The sequence below is a fragment of the Cucurbita moschata genome, unplaced genomic scaffold (genome assembly GCF_002738365.1).
Source record: "Cucurbita moschata cultivar Rifu unplaced genomic scaffold, Cmos_1.0 Cmo_Scf00003, whole genome shotgun sequence".
NCBI lineage: Eukaryota > Viridiplantae > Streptophyta > Magnoliopsida > Cucurbitales > Cucurbitaceae > Cucurbita > Cucurbita moschata.
Genome location: NW_019268519.1, coordinates 177,297 through 193,360, shown reverse-complemented (window position 1 = coordinate 193,360; position 16,064 = coordinate 177,297). Strand labels below are relative to the sequence as shown.

Sequence of the window (16,064 nt, the reverse complement as noted above, 5' to 3'; positions counted from 1 at the left end):
ATGGTCAAACTATTCATAAATTTAAATTATAAAAATTAAATGGAAATTAGTAGAACGTCTCTGAACGCATCACTTCTAGACAAAGTAAATCATTTTTTAAAAATTTATTTCAAATATAATGGATTCCCTCACCAATTAAACTCCACAAGACACTGAAAGCGAGAGTAGTCATTTCATATTTACTTATTTATTTACAGCTTTTCAAATTATGGTCAACTTTGGCACAATAAATATTATTAGCCAATGGTAGGAAGAGATGGTGGGCAATGATTCTGTCCGGACTTGTAACTAAATGGTGGCCTCTAACTTTTGCTCTGGAAAATACCATAAAAAAGTTGAAACGTCTTCTTATTTTCAGGGCGGCGGGAGAAGAGAGCTAATAAACATTGACTACCAACCAAAACACTAAGACCCCTTTTTTATTCTCCATCACTCAAAGCATTAACCAACCAACTCTTTCACTTTGTTTCTTACATTCCTTGTTCAAGCATTGCTCGGACTCTGGTTGGGAGCCCGTACAGATGGATGAATCCAGCAGCATCAGCTTGGTTGTACACATCCCCGTTTTCAAATGACGATATGTCTTGCCTGTACAGGCTGTTCGGGCTCTCGCGCCTGGCCACGGCCGCAGAGCCTTTGTACAGTTTGAGTGTGACCGTTCCTGTGCTTGTTGCAGTTATCGTCTCCATGAAACCGTCCATGGCTTTCCGGAGTGGGTCGAACCATCGCCCTGCATACACCAGCTCCGCGTATTTGAGGGCCAGTGAGTCCTTGACTTGAATTGTCTCACGGTCGAGTGTTAAGGACTCCAGCTCACGTGCAGCTGTGAATAGGATGGTCCCTCCTGGTGTTTCGTATACACCGCGACTCTTCATGCCAACCAGACGATTTTCGACCATGTCGACTCGGCCAATGCCATGTTTCCCACCGATCTTGTTGAGCTCGTCGAGAAGGGAAGCTGGTGACAGCTTTTTCCCGTTAACAGCAACAGGGAGTCCTGAGACAAAATTAATCTCAACATATCTGCAGTAAACAACCATCACAAACATTAGAATTCAGTTGCATAGAGGAATTGAGTCAAGAAAAACAGAGGAAATTTACTCGGGTTCGTTCGGTGCATCCTCGGGATCTACGGACATCATGAACATGTCCTTCTTTGGCTCATTGGCAGGATCTTCCAAAATGTCACCCTTCAATCACATGAATACACATAGAAATGAATACAACAGACGAGTCTCAAAGCCAAAAAGCCACAAGTCAGGCTGGCAGCATACTGTCAAACCTCATGCCCGCCACTTGTTCAAGCCAAAAAAGAAAATGATCACAAACATACAATACAGTTCAGCATCTAAATGACAACCAAATTCAATATATACGGTAAGGAATAATATACTTGTACAAGTAAAACCAACCGGCTGCCATTACCTCATGACTAAGGTGCCAAATATTCCGGTCCCGACTGTATATCGATTTCTTCGTGACGGGGACGGGCACATTGTGCTTCTTTGCATACTCAATGGCATCTTCTCTTCCTGTAATGTCCCATTCTCTCCAGGGAGCTATAACGCGAAGTTTGGGGTGCAGAGCAAAGAACGTGAGTTCAAATCGTACCTGCACCCAATAAAAAATATGAGATTCTCCTTGAGAATATTCAAAGAAAAAAACTATGGCAATCAGGCAGACCTGATCATTTCCTTTCCCTGTGCAACCATGAGCAACAGCATCGGCGCCAACTTCTCTGGCGACATCCACCATGGCCTGCAAAATGTATCTCCATAACCTCCATTATTAACTCTTCAAAGCAGACGAAAAAGACCAACCAAATCAAATACATGTAAAGAAAGCAGGAATCTCTTTTCTTAGCAGACCACTAGAAGAAAAAAACTGGCCGACCCATCAAAAAGTGCTTATAAATTTTATGAACTAGTGGCTTTCGTACAACTGAAAGTGCTTCCAGCAGAGGAGATCAAGTGGGATCTAACCTTGGCGATGACAGGGCGGGCCATGGAAGTTCCAAGCAAGTATTTCCTCTCATAAATGGCACCAGCGCGCAAGCAAGGAAACACGTATTCTTCTACAAATTCCTCCCTCAGGTCTTTCACAACTAGTTGACAGGCACCACTTGCTTTCGCTTTTGCCTCCAAACCATCCAATTCTATCACTCCCTGCATATCTCACATTCGTAATAAGCCAACAAAATGGAATCAAATACCCAAATCTACGGAAAACACAAACTAATGATCCAGCCATGGATACAGATAACTCAAAACGTACTTGCCCAACATCAGCAGTGAAGCAAACCACCTCACACCCATAGTTCTCCCTGAAGGGAAACAGAGAATAATGTCAAAATAACACAATACCGCCATTAACGATTTCAAAACTGGGAAGATGAACTACATCTATATGCATGCAGGTGAAGTCGAAGAACTTGATAGCCGCCATCAAAATATTTGACTGTGAAGGGAAAAAAAGAAAAGAAAAGCCACCCACCTCAACCATGGTACGATAACAGAAGTGTCCAAGCCACCGCTATACGCTAAGACAACTTTGTTCAATTTAGCGGGCGCCACACCGATGTTACACATAGCGTGAGCTTCTCCCATCTCTCTAATAACGTCTTAAATTGCTGGAATTGCAAGGAAAAACAGCGATTTATGGTTCTGTCGATTCAAAATACGATTAAAGTGCACCACGATCAAATCAAAACGACAAAACCGAGTTAGTGAAGCAGAACAGAATCGTATAGGAATGTAAAAACGATTCTAATTCCTCTTGATTAAGCGCGGGAGAATCGGCGAAAGATTATCAAGTAGAGAGAAAATAAAGGAAAGCAAAATGAAATTTGAAGACGAAAGCAACGTGGGGAAATTGTTAAAATGGAACGCAAAAATTAGCAAAGTCAGAAGCATTTGCATACCGAAAAAGAATGGCAGAGAAATGAAAATCGCTTGATCGGGGTGAAGCAGCAAGCAAGCTTGGGAGAAACTCGAGTCAGGAATCTCGCTCAAGCAACTTACAATCTCAAGGGTTACCGGGTGCATGAGGGCCTTTTATGGACGAAAAAACTCCCTTTTTTTTTTCTTTTTTTTTAAAAAAATTCAAAAACTAAAAAAAAATATTTTAAATCAGTAGACCAAGTAGGACAGATGTATTGATTTATCATTTGATTCTCTATTAATTTTTACATAAATCGACACAATTTATTATCCATAAAAAAAAGGACAATTAATACAAGTTGGAGCACTATAATCCATAAAAAAATAAAAATAAAAAAAGTAATTGGGAACTGAAAATAAATAAATAAAATTAAAAAAAATTAAAAAAAAAAAATTACTCGCGTTAAATCCAAAGGAATCTTGGCAAAAAGGAAATCCCGGTAAAAACGTATATCACGTGTACGCATCGCAACGATAAAAATGCATTTTTTTATCTAACTGGTAGTAACATTATTTTACTACCAATGAGATAAAAATGCATTTTCATCTCATTGGTAGTAACATTATTATTTTTAACGTATATAAATTAATTATTCTGGGTCGAATTTTCAAAATATATATTTTTGGAATAGACGTGGAATAAGAATCTTATTAGAATAAGAAGGTACCATCATAAATATTTAAAGATTATGGACTTTGTTTTAAATATTCTATGTTCGTGGTTATTAATCTAAACGTTTAAATTTTGAACCTATTTTGTATGGGTCGAGGTGACACAAATATTATATTTGCACGGGTCAACATGTCCCAAAAAAAGAGTTAGATGCTAAAGGTAAAAGCATTACATCAACTAGTCAATATAGTTAAAGTTGAAAGCAGTGATTCACAACTAATATATATATTTTATGTATATTTTATGTATCTCTGACTTAAAAAGAATTCAAGCATTCATAAAACGAGGATAAATAAAAGGAGAAATTGCATAAACTACTTGAAATTATACTATAATAATTTTCGTTTCTTTAGACACCCCCTGATATGAAAAAATAATTTTAAAATATTTAATAAAATTAATTTATTTAGGGACCAAATGAATAAATTAGACATTTTTATGTCCGACAATAAGCAACCATTTTTAAAATTAAAACTATGTTTTAATTCAACATTTATTTATTTAATATGTGACTAGAGGTTAAACTAAGCACTCTTAGAAATTAATTTCTTAGGTTTATGATCTCAAACTAAAATTAATTTTATAATATGTGTTGGGCTTATAGACTTTTGACAATGACAGCTATAACCTACGCAACAGTAACAAGGCGCACGTGCGAAAGTTTCTTTTTTTCGCTCGTGCGAACTCGTCCTCTATCCGAAAATGACAAGCCCGATATCCGTGAGAGTCGAAGAAAAACCTTTAGCCCGCTATCTCCCTCCATTTCCCGCTCCGAGGCTCTGCAGCTACCATTTCGAGTTCACTCCGGAACCTCCCCAGCATATGCAATTGGAGTTTTTGGGCGGTTCTTCCGTTCTCAGGTCGCCACATTTGGGTCCTTACAGGCACACGATGGCAGCCTTTGGTGCTCTTTCACTATGTCCCTGCAGCCCCCTGCCGCGCCCACGTACCATTTATTGTTACAGTGGTACTCCTAAAGTTTTAGGTACATTTTTTTTAAAATTGAATTACAGATACTGCTGCTAGTTGCTATGCTCAGCTCTTGTTCACGAGAAGGTTGCAGAAAGAAGTTAGAAGATAAGACTTATTATCGCTCATAGAATTGACCTCATGGAATTTTGGCAAGTTTTAGAACTAAGCTTAACGATGTTGTCCGGGTTATTTTTACTACGTCTTGAAACATGCTAACTGGTTTACTGGACTTGGAATGGAGTTTCTGGCATTTGAGTTATTTGAGTCATGTGGATAACATTGCAACATGCAAGGGAAGTTTGAATCAAGACGTATGATATTTATTTGGCTGACTTGTTGGAGTGTGAAACGTAGGAAAGTGAAGAGAGAAAAGAATTTTGTTTGATGTTGTGAGATCCCACATCGGTTAGGGAGGTGAACGAAACATTTTTTATAAGTGTGTGGAAACCTCTCCCTAGCAGACATGTTTTAAAAGCCTTGAGGGGAAGCCCGAAAGGGAAATTTCAAAGAGTACAATATTTGCTAGCGGTGGGCTTGGGCCGTTACAAATGGTATAGAGCCAGGTACCGGGCGATGTGCCAACAAGGAGGCTGAGCCCCAAAGAGGGTGAACACGAGGCAGTGTGCTAGCAAGGAGGTTGGGCCCCGAATGGGATGGATTGTGAGATCCCACACCGGTTGGGGAGGAGAACGAAACATTCTTTATAAGGGTGTGGAAACCTCTCTCTAGCAAATACGTTTTAAAAACTCAAGGGGAACTCCAAAAGGGAAAGTCCAAAGAGGATAATATCGGCTAGCTGTGAGCTTGTGCGGTTACAGATATTCTGGGTTACATTGAACAACCGTACCAATTTTAGTGCCATTCTCTCTCTCTCTCTCTCTTGTGACGGTTGTCATAGTCAACAATGTTAACACTTCTGGGAACTCTTCTCCATTGTCAATGTACTTTTTTTTTTTTTCCCTTTCTGAAATTGTGAAATGCCATTTTAATGTTGCATTTATTTAGGCAATAATGTCTCTAGAGTACACCGCAAAAGACCGGGAAGATTAGAAGGTGCTAGAAAAAGCATGGAAGATTCTGTTAAACGCAAGATGGAACAGTTTTATGAAGGTTCAGATGGTCCGCCCCTCCGTGTTCTTCCAATTGGCGGCCTTGGTGAAATTGGGATGAATTGTATGCTTGTTGGGAATTATGACCGTTACATTTTGATTGATGCTGGTGTCATGTTTCCTGAGTAAGTTTCTATTTTTTGTGAATCTCTAGCAACCATAAATTGTGCTACTCAAGGATTGGATTAAATCTTCCAGTAAATGTAATTTTACATCTTAACCCATTTGATTTTTGTTTGATCCTACTGGAAGTGTTTGGCATGCTTTCTTACACTGTAATGTTGTGTCTAAATGTGTGTCATCTATGTACAGCCACGATGAGCTTGGTGTTCAGAAAATTATACCCGATACCACATTCATCAGAAGATGGAGTCACAAAATTGAAGCTGTTGTCATTACACATGGTCATGAAGATCACATTGGTGCGTTGCCATGGGTAAAGTTTCTTTCTAATTCCTAAGACATACTATGTTTTCCCCTAAATACCAGATATTCTTAATTTCTCAGGTTTTTATGATTGGCATCTTTATAACACATTATTATGGAAATTTGGTTGGAGAGATTATAGGATTTTCAAGGATAAAGCTAATAATTAAATGTGATCCCGTTTCTTAACAAATTGTTTTTTCAATGATAAAGCCAGATATTGGGAGGAGGTGGTAGAAAAGTAACCACTTTCATCTACTCTTTGGATACTATCTATTGTAATTAATACTGGCAATGTTTATAATTAACATCAAAAGGAAATAATTTCCATGCATACACGCATGACAAAACAATTTGTCTTAGATACTGGTATACATTAGCCATAAGCTATTATTTCTTTATGTAATATTGTTTGTGTGTTCTATAAACCTCTAGAATTATGGTTTTAACTTCTTTATTGTACATTGAGACGAATAAACGTTTCTGCAATTCTCAGAGAATAAGTTCAAGCCACTCAGAATGTCTTTATACCGGAATTTTGGTTAAATTGTAATTCTGTCCCTTGTATTTCACCACTTTTATTTTCCTGTAGAGCTATATCAGGGACTAAATTCATGCATTTATGGAAGTGAAGAACTAAAATGAAATAAATGGACGATAGGGACCATTACCCCAAAAATTGTAAAATTTAACTTTTAACTTTACATCTACATGCTCTTTGTGAGATAGTTTTTTGATCTTAACTTTCTCTATGTTATTATATATTTTTTGTTTTTCACATGCATCAGTCCTGTCTGATCAGGTAATTCCAGCTTTGGATTCCCATACACCAATTTACGCTTCATCCTTTACAGTGGAGGTATATCACTACTTCAGCATATTGAAATTTTCTATCATTCTAAGTATTTGCGTTTTTAACATCAAATGCAACTCTTCTTATGTACCTTTGTCAGTCAATCATCCTGTTGAATTTTGATATTACTTGTCAATTGAAATTATTGACCTCACGCTGCATATTTAGTTTTTAAATTATTACACTCCTACTAGGAGATGGGACATTGTCAATAGTAATGATTTTAAACTAAAATGTAAAGATCAAGAGTTCAATCCTGTTTTATCTCTAGTTTTTTCATCAACGTGGTGCTTGCTTGTCATTTGTGGCATGACTGTTCTTCCTTGGCAGCTAATAAAAAAGCGTCTGAAGGAAAATGGGATTTTTGTTCCTTCTAGACTTAAGGTGTTTAAGATGAGAAAGAGATTCACAGCTGGGCCATTTGAAATAGAGCCAATTAGGGTTACCCATTCCATTCCTGATTGTTGTGGATTGGTTCTTCGATGTGCTGATGGTACAATTCTTCATACTGGAGACTGGAAGGTAAGACTGTTTGATGCAGTATCTCATTGTTGTTTGTTTCTTTTACGACTACTTGAGGACGTGATATCTTGCAGATTGATGAGTCCCCATTGGATGGTAAAGTCTTTGATCGAGAAACTTTGGAAGAATTATCAAAAGAAGGAGTTACTCTTGTAAGCCAATTCTTGTCCCCGTCCAGTATATATAAAATCTAAACCTCTGGCCACAAAATGTTTACCGAAACTTTTGATTCATGCATATTTTTGTGACTTCAGCTAGTTTCAAAGCCATCTAATTTATGCCTAGGAGAAATGGGCCTTTTCTTTTTTGAAAGTTTGGTTTGTTATTAGCAGAATTAACTTGTTACTGGCATGCAACGAACATGGTCGAAATATGAAACTTTGTAAATATATGTGAATTACTTTTCAGATGATGAGTGACTCAACAAATGTACTATCTCCTGGAAGGACGATTAGTGAGTCTGTGGTGGCAGATGCTCTTTTAAGACGTATCTCTGCAGCTAAAGGAAGGGTCATCACGACTCAATTTGCTTCAAATATACACCGCCTTGGAAGTGTGAAAGCAGCCGCTGATTTAACTGGTAGAAAGTTGGTGAGTTTTTCATAGTTAGATTCCTTTATTCTCTTATGATTTTCCATACATAAAAGTAAATTGCTTCTCACGGTGGCATTTATGTCTTCTTTTGCAAATTTGTATGATTATTAGGTATTTGTTGGGATGTCTTTAAGGACATATCTGGAGGCAGCCTGGAAGGATGGAAAGGCACCAATTGACCCATCGACCTTGGTAATCATTTATAAATTTTATTTTCACCCTGATATGTTTTCTATTTCAAAATTCAATTTGACATTTAGTTTTTCCTTGACAAGTGACCTTATTGATATTTGACTATCGACAGAAATGAAATCTTAGAAAAAACCCTTTTAACTTTTTTGAAATAGAAACAATTTTTTTTCAATGAAATAATGAAAAGAGACTAAGGCTCTAAAGATACAAAACTTCGTAGAGGGATGAAAAGAAACCACTAAGAATGATGTAAATAACAATCCAAATAGTACTACATCCTCTTCAACAAAGAGCCTAAAATAATTATCCAATCAAAACATCAAAATAAAAGCCAAGAACGTTGAACTCCAAGCAAAAGAGAGTGACAGAAGAAGGAAGAGATTTGACAACTAAGAAAAATCCTTTATGCACATTTGATCTGAAGTTAAATTTCAGAAAAAGAGAAGAGATATGCCAATTGAGAACCAACTCAAATATGCCCAACAAAATAAAACTCAAATATGCCCAACAAAATAAAACATGGTGTGACATGATCTAAGAAGGTGGGATCGCAACAGTTTGTACCTTTGTATATTTATTTGATAATTGGAAGTCTTTTTTTTTTCTCTTAGAAAGAGTCTTGCATATTGATCCATGGGAATGTGTTTTTTCTCACGTGATGTTGTGACATAAAGACCATTGATGTTTATGCATTTATTGATCGAGTCTATTCAAGGGAGTGGCGGCTTTAGAAGATATTCTGAAGATGTTCCTTTTAAATAAAAATGTGAAGTTCTACAGGTCACAGGAGAATTTGCCATTATGTGGGAAATATGGTTAAAGAGAAATAAGTAAACCTTTGAAGTTTAAAGCCTTCATGTGCGTAATACCTCGACAGATCTCAATTTTAGCTTCTTTTATCTTTCACTTGTTAAAGATTTAGACATTGACGTGTCTTTCTGTAATCCATGTTTTTGTTTTGCCTTGGTATGCTCCACTGCCTTGGACTGGTTTATCTGAATGAAAGCCAGTTTCTTATTTAACATTAGGGGCTTCAAACATAATCCTCATTGCCATTAGATGGTCTTTAAGGAGTATAACTGTGCTATTACAACTTGTGATGTTTTATGAATCTGTGATTAAAGAATTACTGCTGAGTATAAGCGAACAGCTATTATTCATAATGGCCATGCTTCTTCTTAATGTTCGGAAGTGGTGCACATTACTATTATTGTTGGCTTATTGCTAATGCTTACTATGGAATATTTTTCATGAATTTTACTGGACTCTTAGTTGCAACGCTGGTTTTGAATTCCTAGGAGAACATGAAATTATGTATGGGCATGCATGTAGAATCATGCTTTCAGCTGTTATTCTTAACTATTCCACATATTTTATAGGTTTTAAGTGTGCGTATTCATCTAATTTTAACAATTCTCATCCTACAACTGATAAGGTAAAAGTGGAGGACATTGAAGCCTATGCACCAAAAGATTTATTGATTGTCACAACTGGCTCACAAGTAAGTTTGCCTACATGCCTATAGGAATTGGTGGTTTAATGGATTTAATACTTTAGTCACATCGATTTAGCAGTATCATTGTGCATGCTACTGTGTCAGGCAGAACCACGTGCTGCCCTAAATCTTGCATCGTATGGAAGTAGTCACTCTCTCAAACTGAGCAAGGAAGATATGATTTTGTATTCGGCCAAGGTAATAAAACAAGATTTTATTTATTCATACCAATTATCAAATAATCTTTATGTGATTCAAATTTATAGTTATATTTTCTGTGTCATAGACTCATATTCAACCCACAATGTCAAGTTGTCTCATCAGTTGTTTTGGATTTACAAAGATTTTAGTAATTGCTGTTCCTCTCTAGCCTATTGACGTATCCTTTGCTTATTTTGTGATCACCTGAAATTAATACAGAACTACGAGGAATCTTTATTTGCAAGTCTTATGATGCACTTTATCGTTTGAGAAATTGAAATATCAAATTATTTTACACCCTGATTTGAGAAGAAAAAACCAACGCATATTTGTGTATTTTCTTCTGTTCCCTCCACTTTAATTTTCTTCTCTCGTTTCTTATAAAGAAATAATAATAAAAATAAAGTTCTTTAATCTTTCCAAAAAAAACGGCACCTCATGTTGGTCATCTTCGTTATTAGCTAATAGAGGTAGCTAGTTTGTTTGCCATATGTAGGGGGTGATTAGGGGATTTGGCAAGTCTTGAGATTAATTGTGGGAGAGAGTACTCTCTCAAAAAGTGATCGACTATTCTCCATTAACATAGATTTCTTAAATTTCATTCTATGTTTCTGGTTCCTATCATTATCTCGCCAATATTTTACTATGGTTTCATTTATTTATCATATATTAAGTTACTACTAACGTCTTCTTTTGAACAATACCTTCTATGTTGGCCTATTTGAACAATTTTGAACTGCTGAACTTACATTTCTAAGTTCTTAAACGATTTGACATCAGCCTTAGGTCTACTGGCTGCCATTGATGTTTTTCAGGCAATGTATTGTATAATAGTTCTTTTCCCTCTTCTCATGCGACAGGTTATTCCTGGTAATGAATCTAGAGTGATGAAAATGTTGAACCGTATATCAGAGATTGGATCAAATATAATCATGGGCAAGAATGAGTTGCTGCACACATCTGGTCATGCATATCGTGGAGAATTGGTTAGTTTCCATTATAATTGCATCCGAATATGTCAGTTTTAAATCTCTTTTGGGACTTTGGACTTATGATTATCTCAGCCTTCTTGCTTTGAACTACAGATTCCCCTGCCTCCTATCTCGGTTTGTAGATGTATGCCTTTAGGCATATTTGGAAATTATTTTGAAAGGATTAAAATCACTTTTTTCGTATTCAAAATCACTTTGAAGTTTTTTTATTTCTGAAAATCAATTCTCATGGAAGGAAAATTATGTGTAGAAGTGTTAACTTAAACACTAAGTTTATTTTGAATGATTAAAGATATGTTTTGGATAAGAGTAGTTTTGAACACGAAGAAAGTGATTTTGACCCTTTCAAAACCACTCTCATACATGTCTTTAGATTTGTGGAATGTCTTGGTATAGATGATTAGATTTTGTTTACCTTTTTCCTTTTTTTCCGTTACCTGATATTTTGGAACCTAATTTCTTATTAGGTATTGGTTTAAGCTTGATATTCGATTAGCCTTCATGTCTATGTCATGGTCATCCATCCCAAACTTCCCCCATTTTTGCCTCAAAATAGTTTTCTTCTTAGCACCTGTTTGATTTCATCCATCTTGGTTCCTTCATCTGTCTCTTATGTTTGAAAAATGGGATTCTTTGTGTTTGAAGGAGGAAATACTACAAATTGTTAAACCGCAGCATTTTTTACCCATTCATGGAGAGCTTTTATTCCTTAAGGAGCATGAGCTGCTGGGCCGGTCGACAGGCATCCGACACACAACTGTGAGTATTTTCCTATCCACAATTGTGATACTTTTTGATAGGATAAGTTATGTTATGCAGAAATTGGCCGGTCAATAACATTTCTCTAGATTTACCTGTTTACCCTGGACCTATCATCACCAATATCCTTGCCAACGGACTAAAAATAATTGTTCCTCCTACAGTATCTCCGAAGTCCTTGATGAAAGATCATAAAAGGGAAAAAAGGGTTTCCTGTCAGTCACCAAATTCCATTGCCCTTCATGGAGGAAAACAAATTGTTGACTCTTGATTTATGTATAATCAAATTATTAACATTTGGGAAAAAAAAAAACAAAAAGAAAAAGGGTATAGTCCTGACTCGTGAAGTTAGACCTTGACAAGGTCTTTGGTGAGGTTGGAGTTTCTTTGACGTCATCTTGAAGCCAAAGTGTTCAGCCGATGTTGGAGAGGTTGAATTGAAGTCTTCTCTCTAATGCTTATTATTCCGTAATTTTGAACCAATTCTCCTCCCAACTCAAATGCTGCAAACACGTAGTTTGCTTCTAAGAGTTTATAAATGACACACTAAAAGACTGAAAATATATGCTATTTTCTTATCTGAGCTACAATGAACCAGCTGCACTTCTCCTTCCTTGATGAAGTTGATTGGAGTCTCTTCGACATCATTCTTGAAGCTAAATCATTCAACCAATGTTGGAGGAGTTGGATTGAAGGCTTCTATCTACTGCTTGTTATTCCAAATTTTGATTCGGTTCTCCTCCGGACTGAAATGCTGCAAACACCTAGTTTGCTTCTAAGAGCTTGAAAACAACTAACACTAGAAAACAACTAACATCTGTGTTAGAGTAAACCAGCTGCTCTTCTTCTTCCTTTCGCATGTCTTTCAGAACAATAATACTTGATCCTAAAAAGCTTGGTTCTTGTATGAAGTAACTGGATTCAATGAAATAGCTAGAGTCGCTTTGATTATCCACAAATATCTTGAAAAGACTTCGTGCACAAAAGTAGCAACTTCCCACTGACTCCACAAAAGTAGCAACTTACGCCACTGACTCCAAATATGACAACTGACTAAAAATAACAGCAACTTCCCTAGAAACAAGAACCCTGGACTGATTTAAAACAACTAAAAATAAACTTGCAGCTTGAGTTTACTGACAAAACCAAAGGGTCAAATTATGGCCAGATGGGGAACTAGGCAGGGAGATCTATTCTCCCCTTTCCTTTTCACTCTAGTTTTGAATTTTCTTTGTTGGCTTCTCTCTGAAAGCCTCGTTTTGATTCTGGTGAATAATTTTCAAGTTCGCTAAATCATTCTAGTCTTCCCCGGTAGTATGTTTATAGAATCCTCTGATTCGATAAGTTCAATCGTTTCTGGCATATTTAACACCTCTTTTTCTGAGAGTATGTATAAAGTTAAAGAAATTTCACATTCTGATATGAAGGTGATTAAAAATGGAGAAATGCTTGGAGTATCTCATTTGAGAAACAGAAGAGTTTTATCCAATGGTTTCACCTCTCTCGGGAAGGAGAATTTACAGGTACAACAACCTTGATAGTTTTCTTTTCACTATAATGATGCTGTTAACCTTTGTTCATTTCTTTATTGTGATGCAGTTGAAGTATAGTGATGGTGATAAAGCATTTGGATCCTCATCTGAGCTCTTTGTTGACGAGAGACTAAAGATTGCAACAGATGGCATAATAGTGGTCAGGTAGATTTTGCAAATTTTACCTTTAGTGAAGTGGGTACATCCTCCATCTTTGTATTAATGTTCTGGTTTCTTCTATATGCAGTATGGAAATCTTGCGACCTCAAAGTATAGACGGTTTAAATGAGACTGTCATCAAAGGAAAACTAAGAATCACTACTCGATGCTTATGGCTCGACAAGGGGAAGCTTTTAGATGCACTTCACAAAGCCGCTCATGCAGCACTTTCAAGTTGCCCCGTAAATTGTCCTCTAGCTCACATGGAAAGAACTGTGTCTGAACTTTTGAAGAAGATGGTTAGAAAATACAGTGGTAAGAGGCCTGAAGTCATAGTCTTGGCTGTGGAGAACCCTGGAGGAGTTCTATCCGAACAGCTTGGTAGAAGGCTTTCAGGGAAGTCCGATACTAGATTCGGGATGTCAGCACTGAGAAAAGCAGTTGTTGGACAGCCAACTAAGTGCCACTTAAACGGCATAAGACCAGATGGAAATGACGATTTGCATTCTGAGGATAACTCAAGTCAGGAGTCCCAAGGTTTCTTTTTTGCTATATATTTCAGCATCATTCGTTGCATATCCGTGCATAAATGGAACACGTTGCTTTTAGGAACATGTCATTCGTGTTTTCAGGCATAATCCAGATAGCAGGTCATAGGTGATGTAGGGATATCTTCTTTAGGTTAGCTAATGAAACTTAAGAAGTTCTAATCAAATTCAAAACAAAACCCTACTTGCAAGACCATACATTTTATGCATTCTTAATAGGATTATTATGGCTTATTATGGCTTATTATAAACACTACTGAAAGTCAGGAACTTCTAAATTTAAAACCCTTACATGCAAGGCTTACAGGTGACTAAGCCTGTCTTTGATCGATATTTCTTTGCAATGTATTGAGTTGAAAAGCTTCTAGCGTAGGAGTTGTAGTATGAGACATGTCCATGGTACGGTGATCAATTTGATTCAGAAGAAACTAAGTTGCGTGGAAAGGTGGATGATTGCAACTTTAAGTTGTTTGTTATTACTATTAGACATGTCCATGGGGTTATGATCGTAGCTGTGGTTTTTTTAAATGAGCGTTTTTTTTTTTTCCTACTCTTTTTGTTGGTCCAGGTTATTATATTGAACCTGGAAGCCTACTTCCTGAAGAAGACTACAATTCCTCAAACTCCAACTTGACAGAGACACAATCCTCCGATACCGAGGACATGGAAGATTTCTGGACACCGTTTATCACGCCATCCTCTCCTGTTAATGAATTGGTAAAGGAGAATGAGGGTTCTGTTCAACCATCAAAAAATACGCTGGAGATTTCAAACGGACTGAAAACATCAAATTCTTCGGAGAAGCCTTTGAGGCCTTTGAAGCCTGTTAAAAGCAATAAATGGAAACCTGAGGAGATGAAGAGACTTATAAAATTACGTGGCCAATTGCATGCCAGGTTTCAAGTTGCCAAGGGACGAATGGCATTATGGGAAGAGATATCCACATGTATGTTGGGTGATGGAATGAATCGGAGTCCAGGACAGTGCAAATCCATGTGGGCATCTCTGGTTCAGAAATATGAGGTGCGTTCTCTGTTTCTTCTTCCAAACGCCCCCTTCTTACCTAAGCTCAATGCATGATGGATCCAATAAATTCTGCAATTCTTATTCCTGTAAGAGAAATTGTATCGATAACTTTCTTTGTACAGCAGGATAGCAAACGTGAAAAGACAATCAAGAAAAGTTGGCCATACTTGGAGGAAATGGACGCCATATTGTCTGATTCAGAGGCAGTAGCATCAAAATAAGAGGATTTTGAAGAAAACTTAGTAATATTTATTCCATACAGCCTGGAGAAACGACCCATTTGGCATTTTTACATGAACATTGGCTCCTGCAGCGGAGGAATGGGCAAAATGTATTGGGACCTGGCGAACATGTGAATCAAACGAAATGGAAACTCCACAACTCGTACATTTTAGGGAAATTTATATGCCAATTTTGTTATGCTTGGTCTTCAATGGGCCGTTCTTTGGGCCTGGCCCTGAATGTCGTTTACCACGAGTAGTTTACTTCGTGGAGAAGGCGACACGTGTTACGTGTAAATGTATTGAGGGAAGGAATAAACGTTTTAAACACTGGTTCCACGTGATGCACGGCATGACCTTCCAATATTTTACTTGCTTTTTCTCATTTATCATCTAATTTTATATTTAAATTTAAAATTGGGAGTTTTATTTTAATAAAATGTTAAATAGGTTAACATATTAATTTTGACGAAAAATGCAAATAAAGTTTTATGAAAAAAGAATAATTCACGTATTTATTTATGGGTATGTTCCATTTTATAAAAAAAAGGATAGAATTGTAGAAACAGGGAAGAAATAGATTTGTGTTATTATGTAAATATTTAGGATTTTTTTTAACACAACAAAATTTAGATCAAAATATTTTACAATGACTTTTCTTTTAATTTCTACGTGTGGTTAACCACGTGGCTTTGGTGGCCGCAGTAGATAAGCCTCGTCCACAACAAGACTAAACGCGTTTGAATAAATGTTATTATATATGTGGGGGAGAAAATGAGCGTTTAGTACGTGGCAGTTGACCGTTATTTAAAAATTAAAAAAAAAAAAAAATTCCACATAATCAAAATATG

The 16,064-nt window shown here is 36.7% G+C and overlaps 2 protein-coding genes across 5 annotated transcripts; one reads left to right on the top strand and one right to left on the bottom strand.

Annotated features, from left to right (window-relative positions):
- Positions 1-322: 322 nt before the first annotated feature.
- LOC111441258 (argininosuccinate synthase, chloroplastic-like) lies at positions 323-3,044 on the bottom strand. The gene is made up of 8 exons (XM_023078263.1): positions 2,921-3,044; positions 2,494-2,629; positions 2,275-2,323; positions 1,983-2,165; positions 1,684-1,758; positions 1,426-1,611; positions 1,102-1,190; positions 323-1,023 (listed from the first exon to the last, which is right to left on the bottom strand). The coding sequence occupies exons 2-8, from the start codon at positions 2,604-2,606 to the stop codon at positions 471-473; spliced, it is 1,248 nt and encodes a 415-aa protein (XP_022934031.1). The 5' UTR covers positions 2,607-2,629; positions 2,921-3,044; the 3' UTR covers positions 323-470.
- A 1,285-nt stretch (positions 3,045-4,329) lies between these two features.
- On the top strand, positions 4,330-15,561 carry LOC111441254 (ribonuclease J-like). Of its 4 annotated transcripts, none has more exons than XM_023078258.1 (17): positions 4,330-4,597; positions 5,590-5,818; positions 6,006-6,129; positions 6,922-6,978; positions 7,303-7,494; positions 7,569-7,646; positions 7,903-8,085; positions 8,200-8,280; positions 9,716-9,781; positions 9,881-9,973; positions 10,837-10,962; positions 11,614-11,727; positions 13,155-13,250; positions 13,327-13,424; positions 13,507-13,955; positions 14,535-14,989; positions 15,118-15,561. In XM_023078258.1, exons 1-17 carry the CDS (start codon positions 4,435-4,437, stop codon positions 15,211-15,213), a joined length of 2,700 nt encoding a protein of 899 aa, XP_022934026.1. In that variant the 5' UTR covers positions 4,330-4,434; the 3' UTR covers positions 15,214-15,561. The 4 variants fall into 4 exon arrangements, with proteins under 4 accessions (XP_022934026.1, XP_022934023.1, XP_022934024.1 ...); XM_023078255.1 differs by having other exon boundaries at positions 15,115-15,561; XM_023078256.1 differs by lacking the exon at positions 4,330-4,597 and having other exon boundaries at positions 5,677-5,818; positions 6,006-6,115; positions 15,115-15,561.
- Positions 15,562-16,064: the final 503 nt, after the last annotated feature.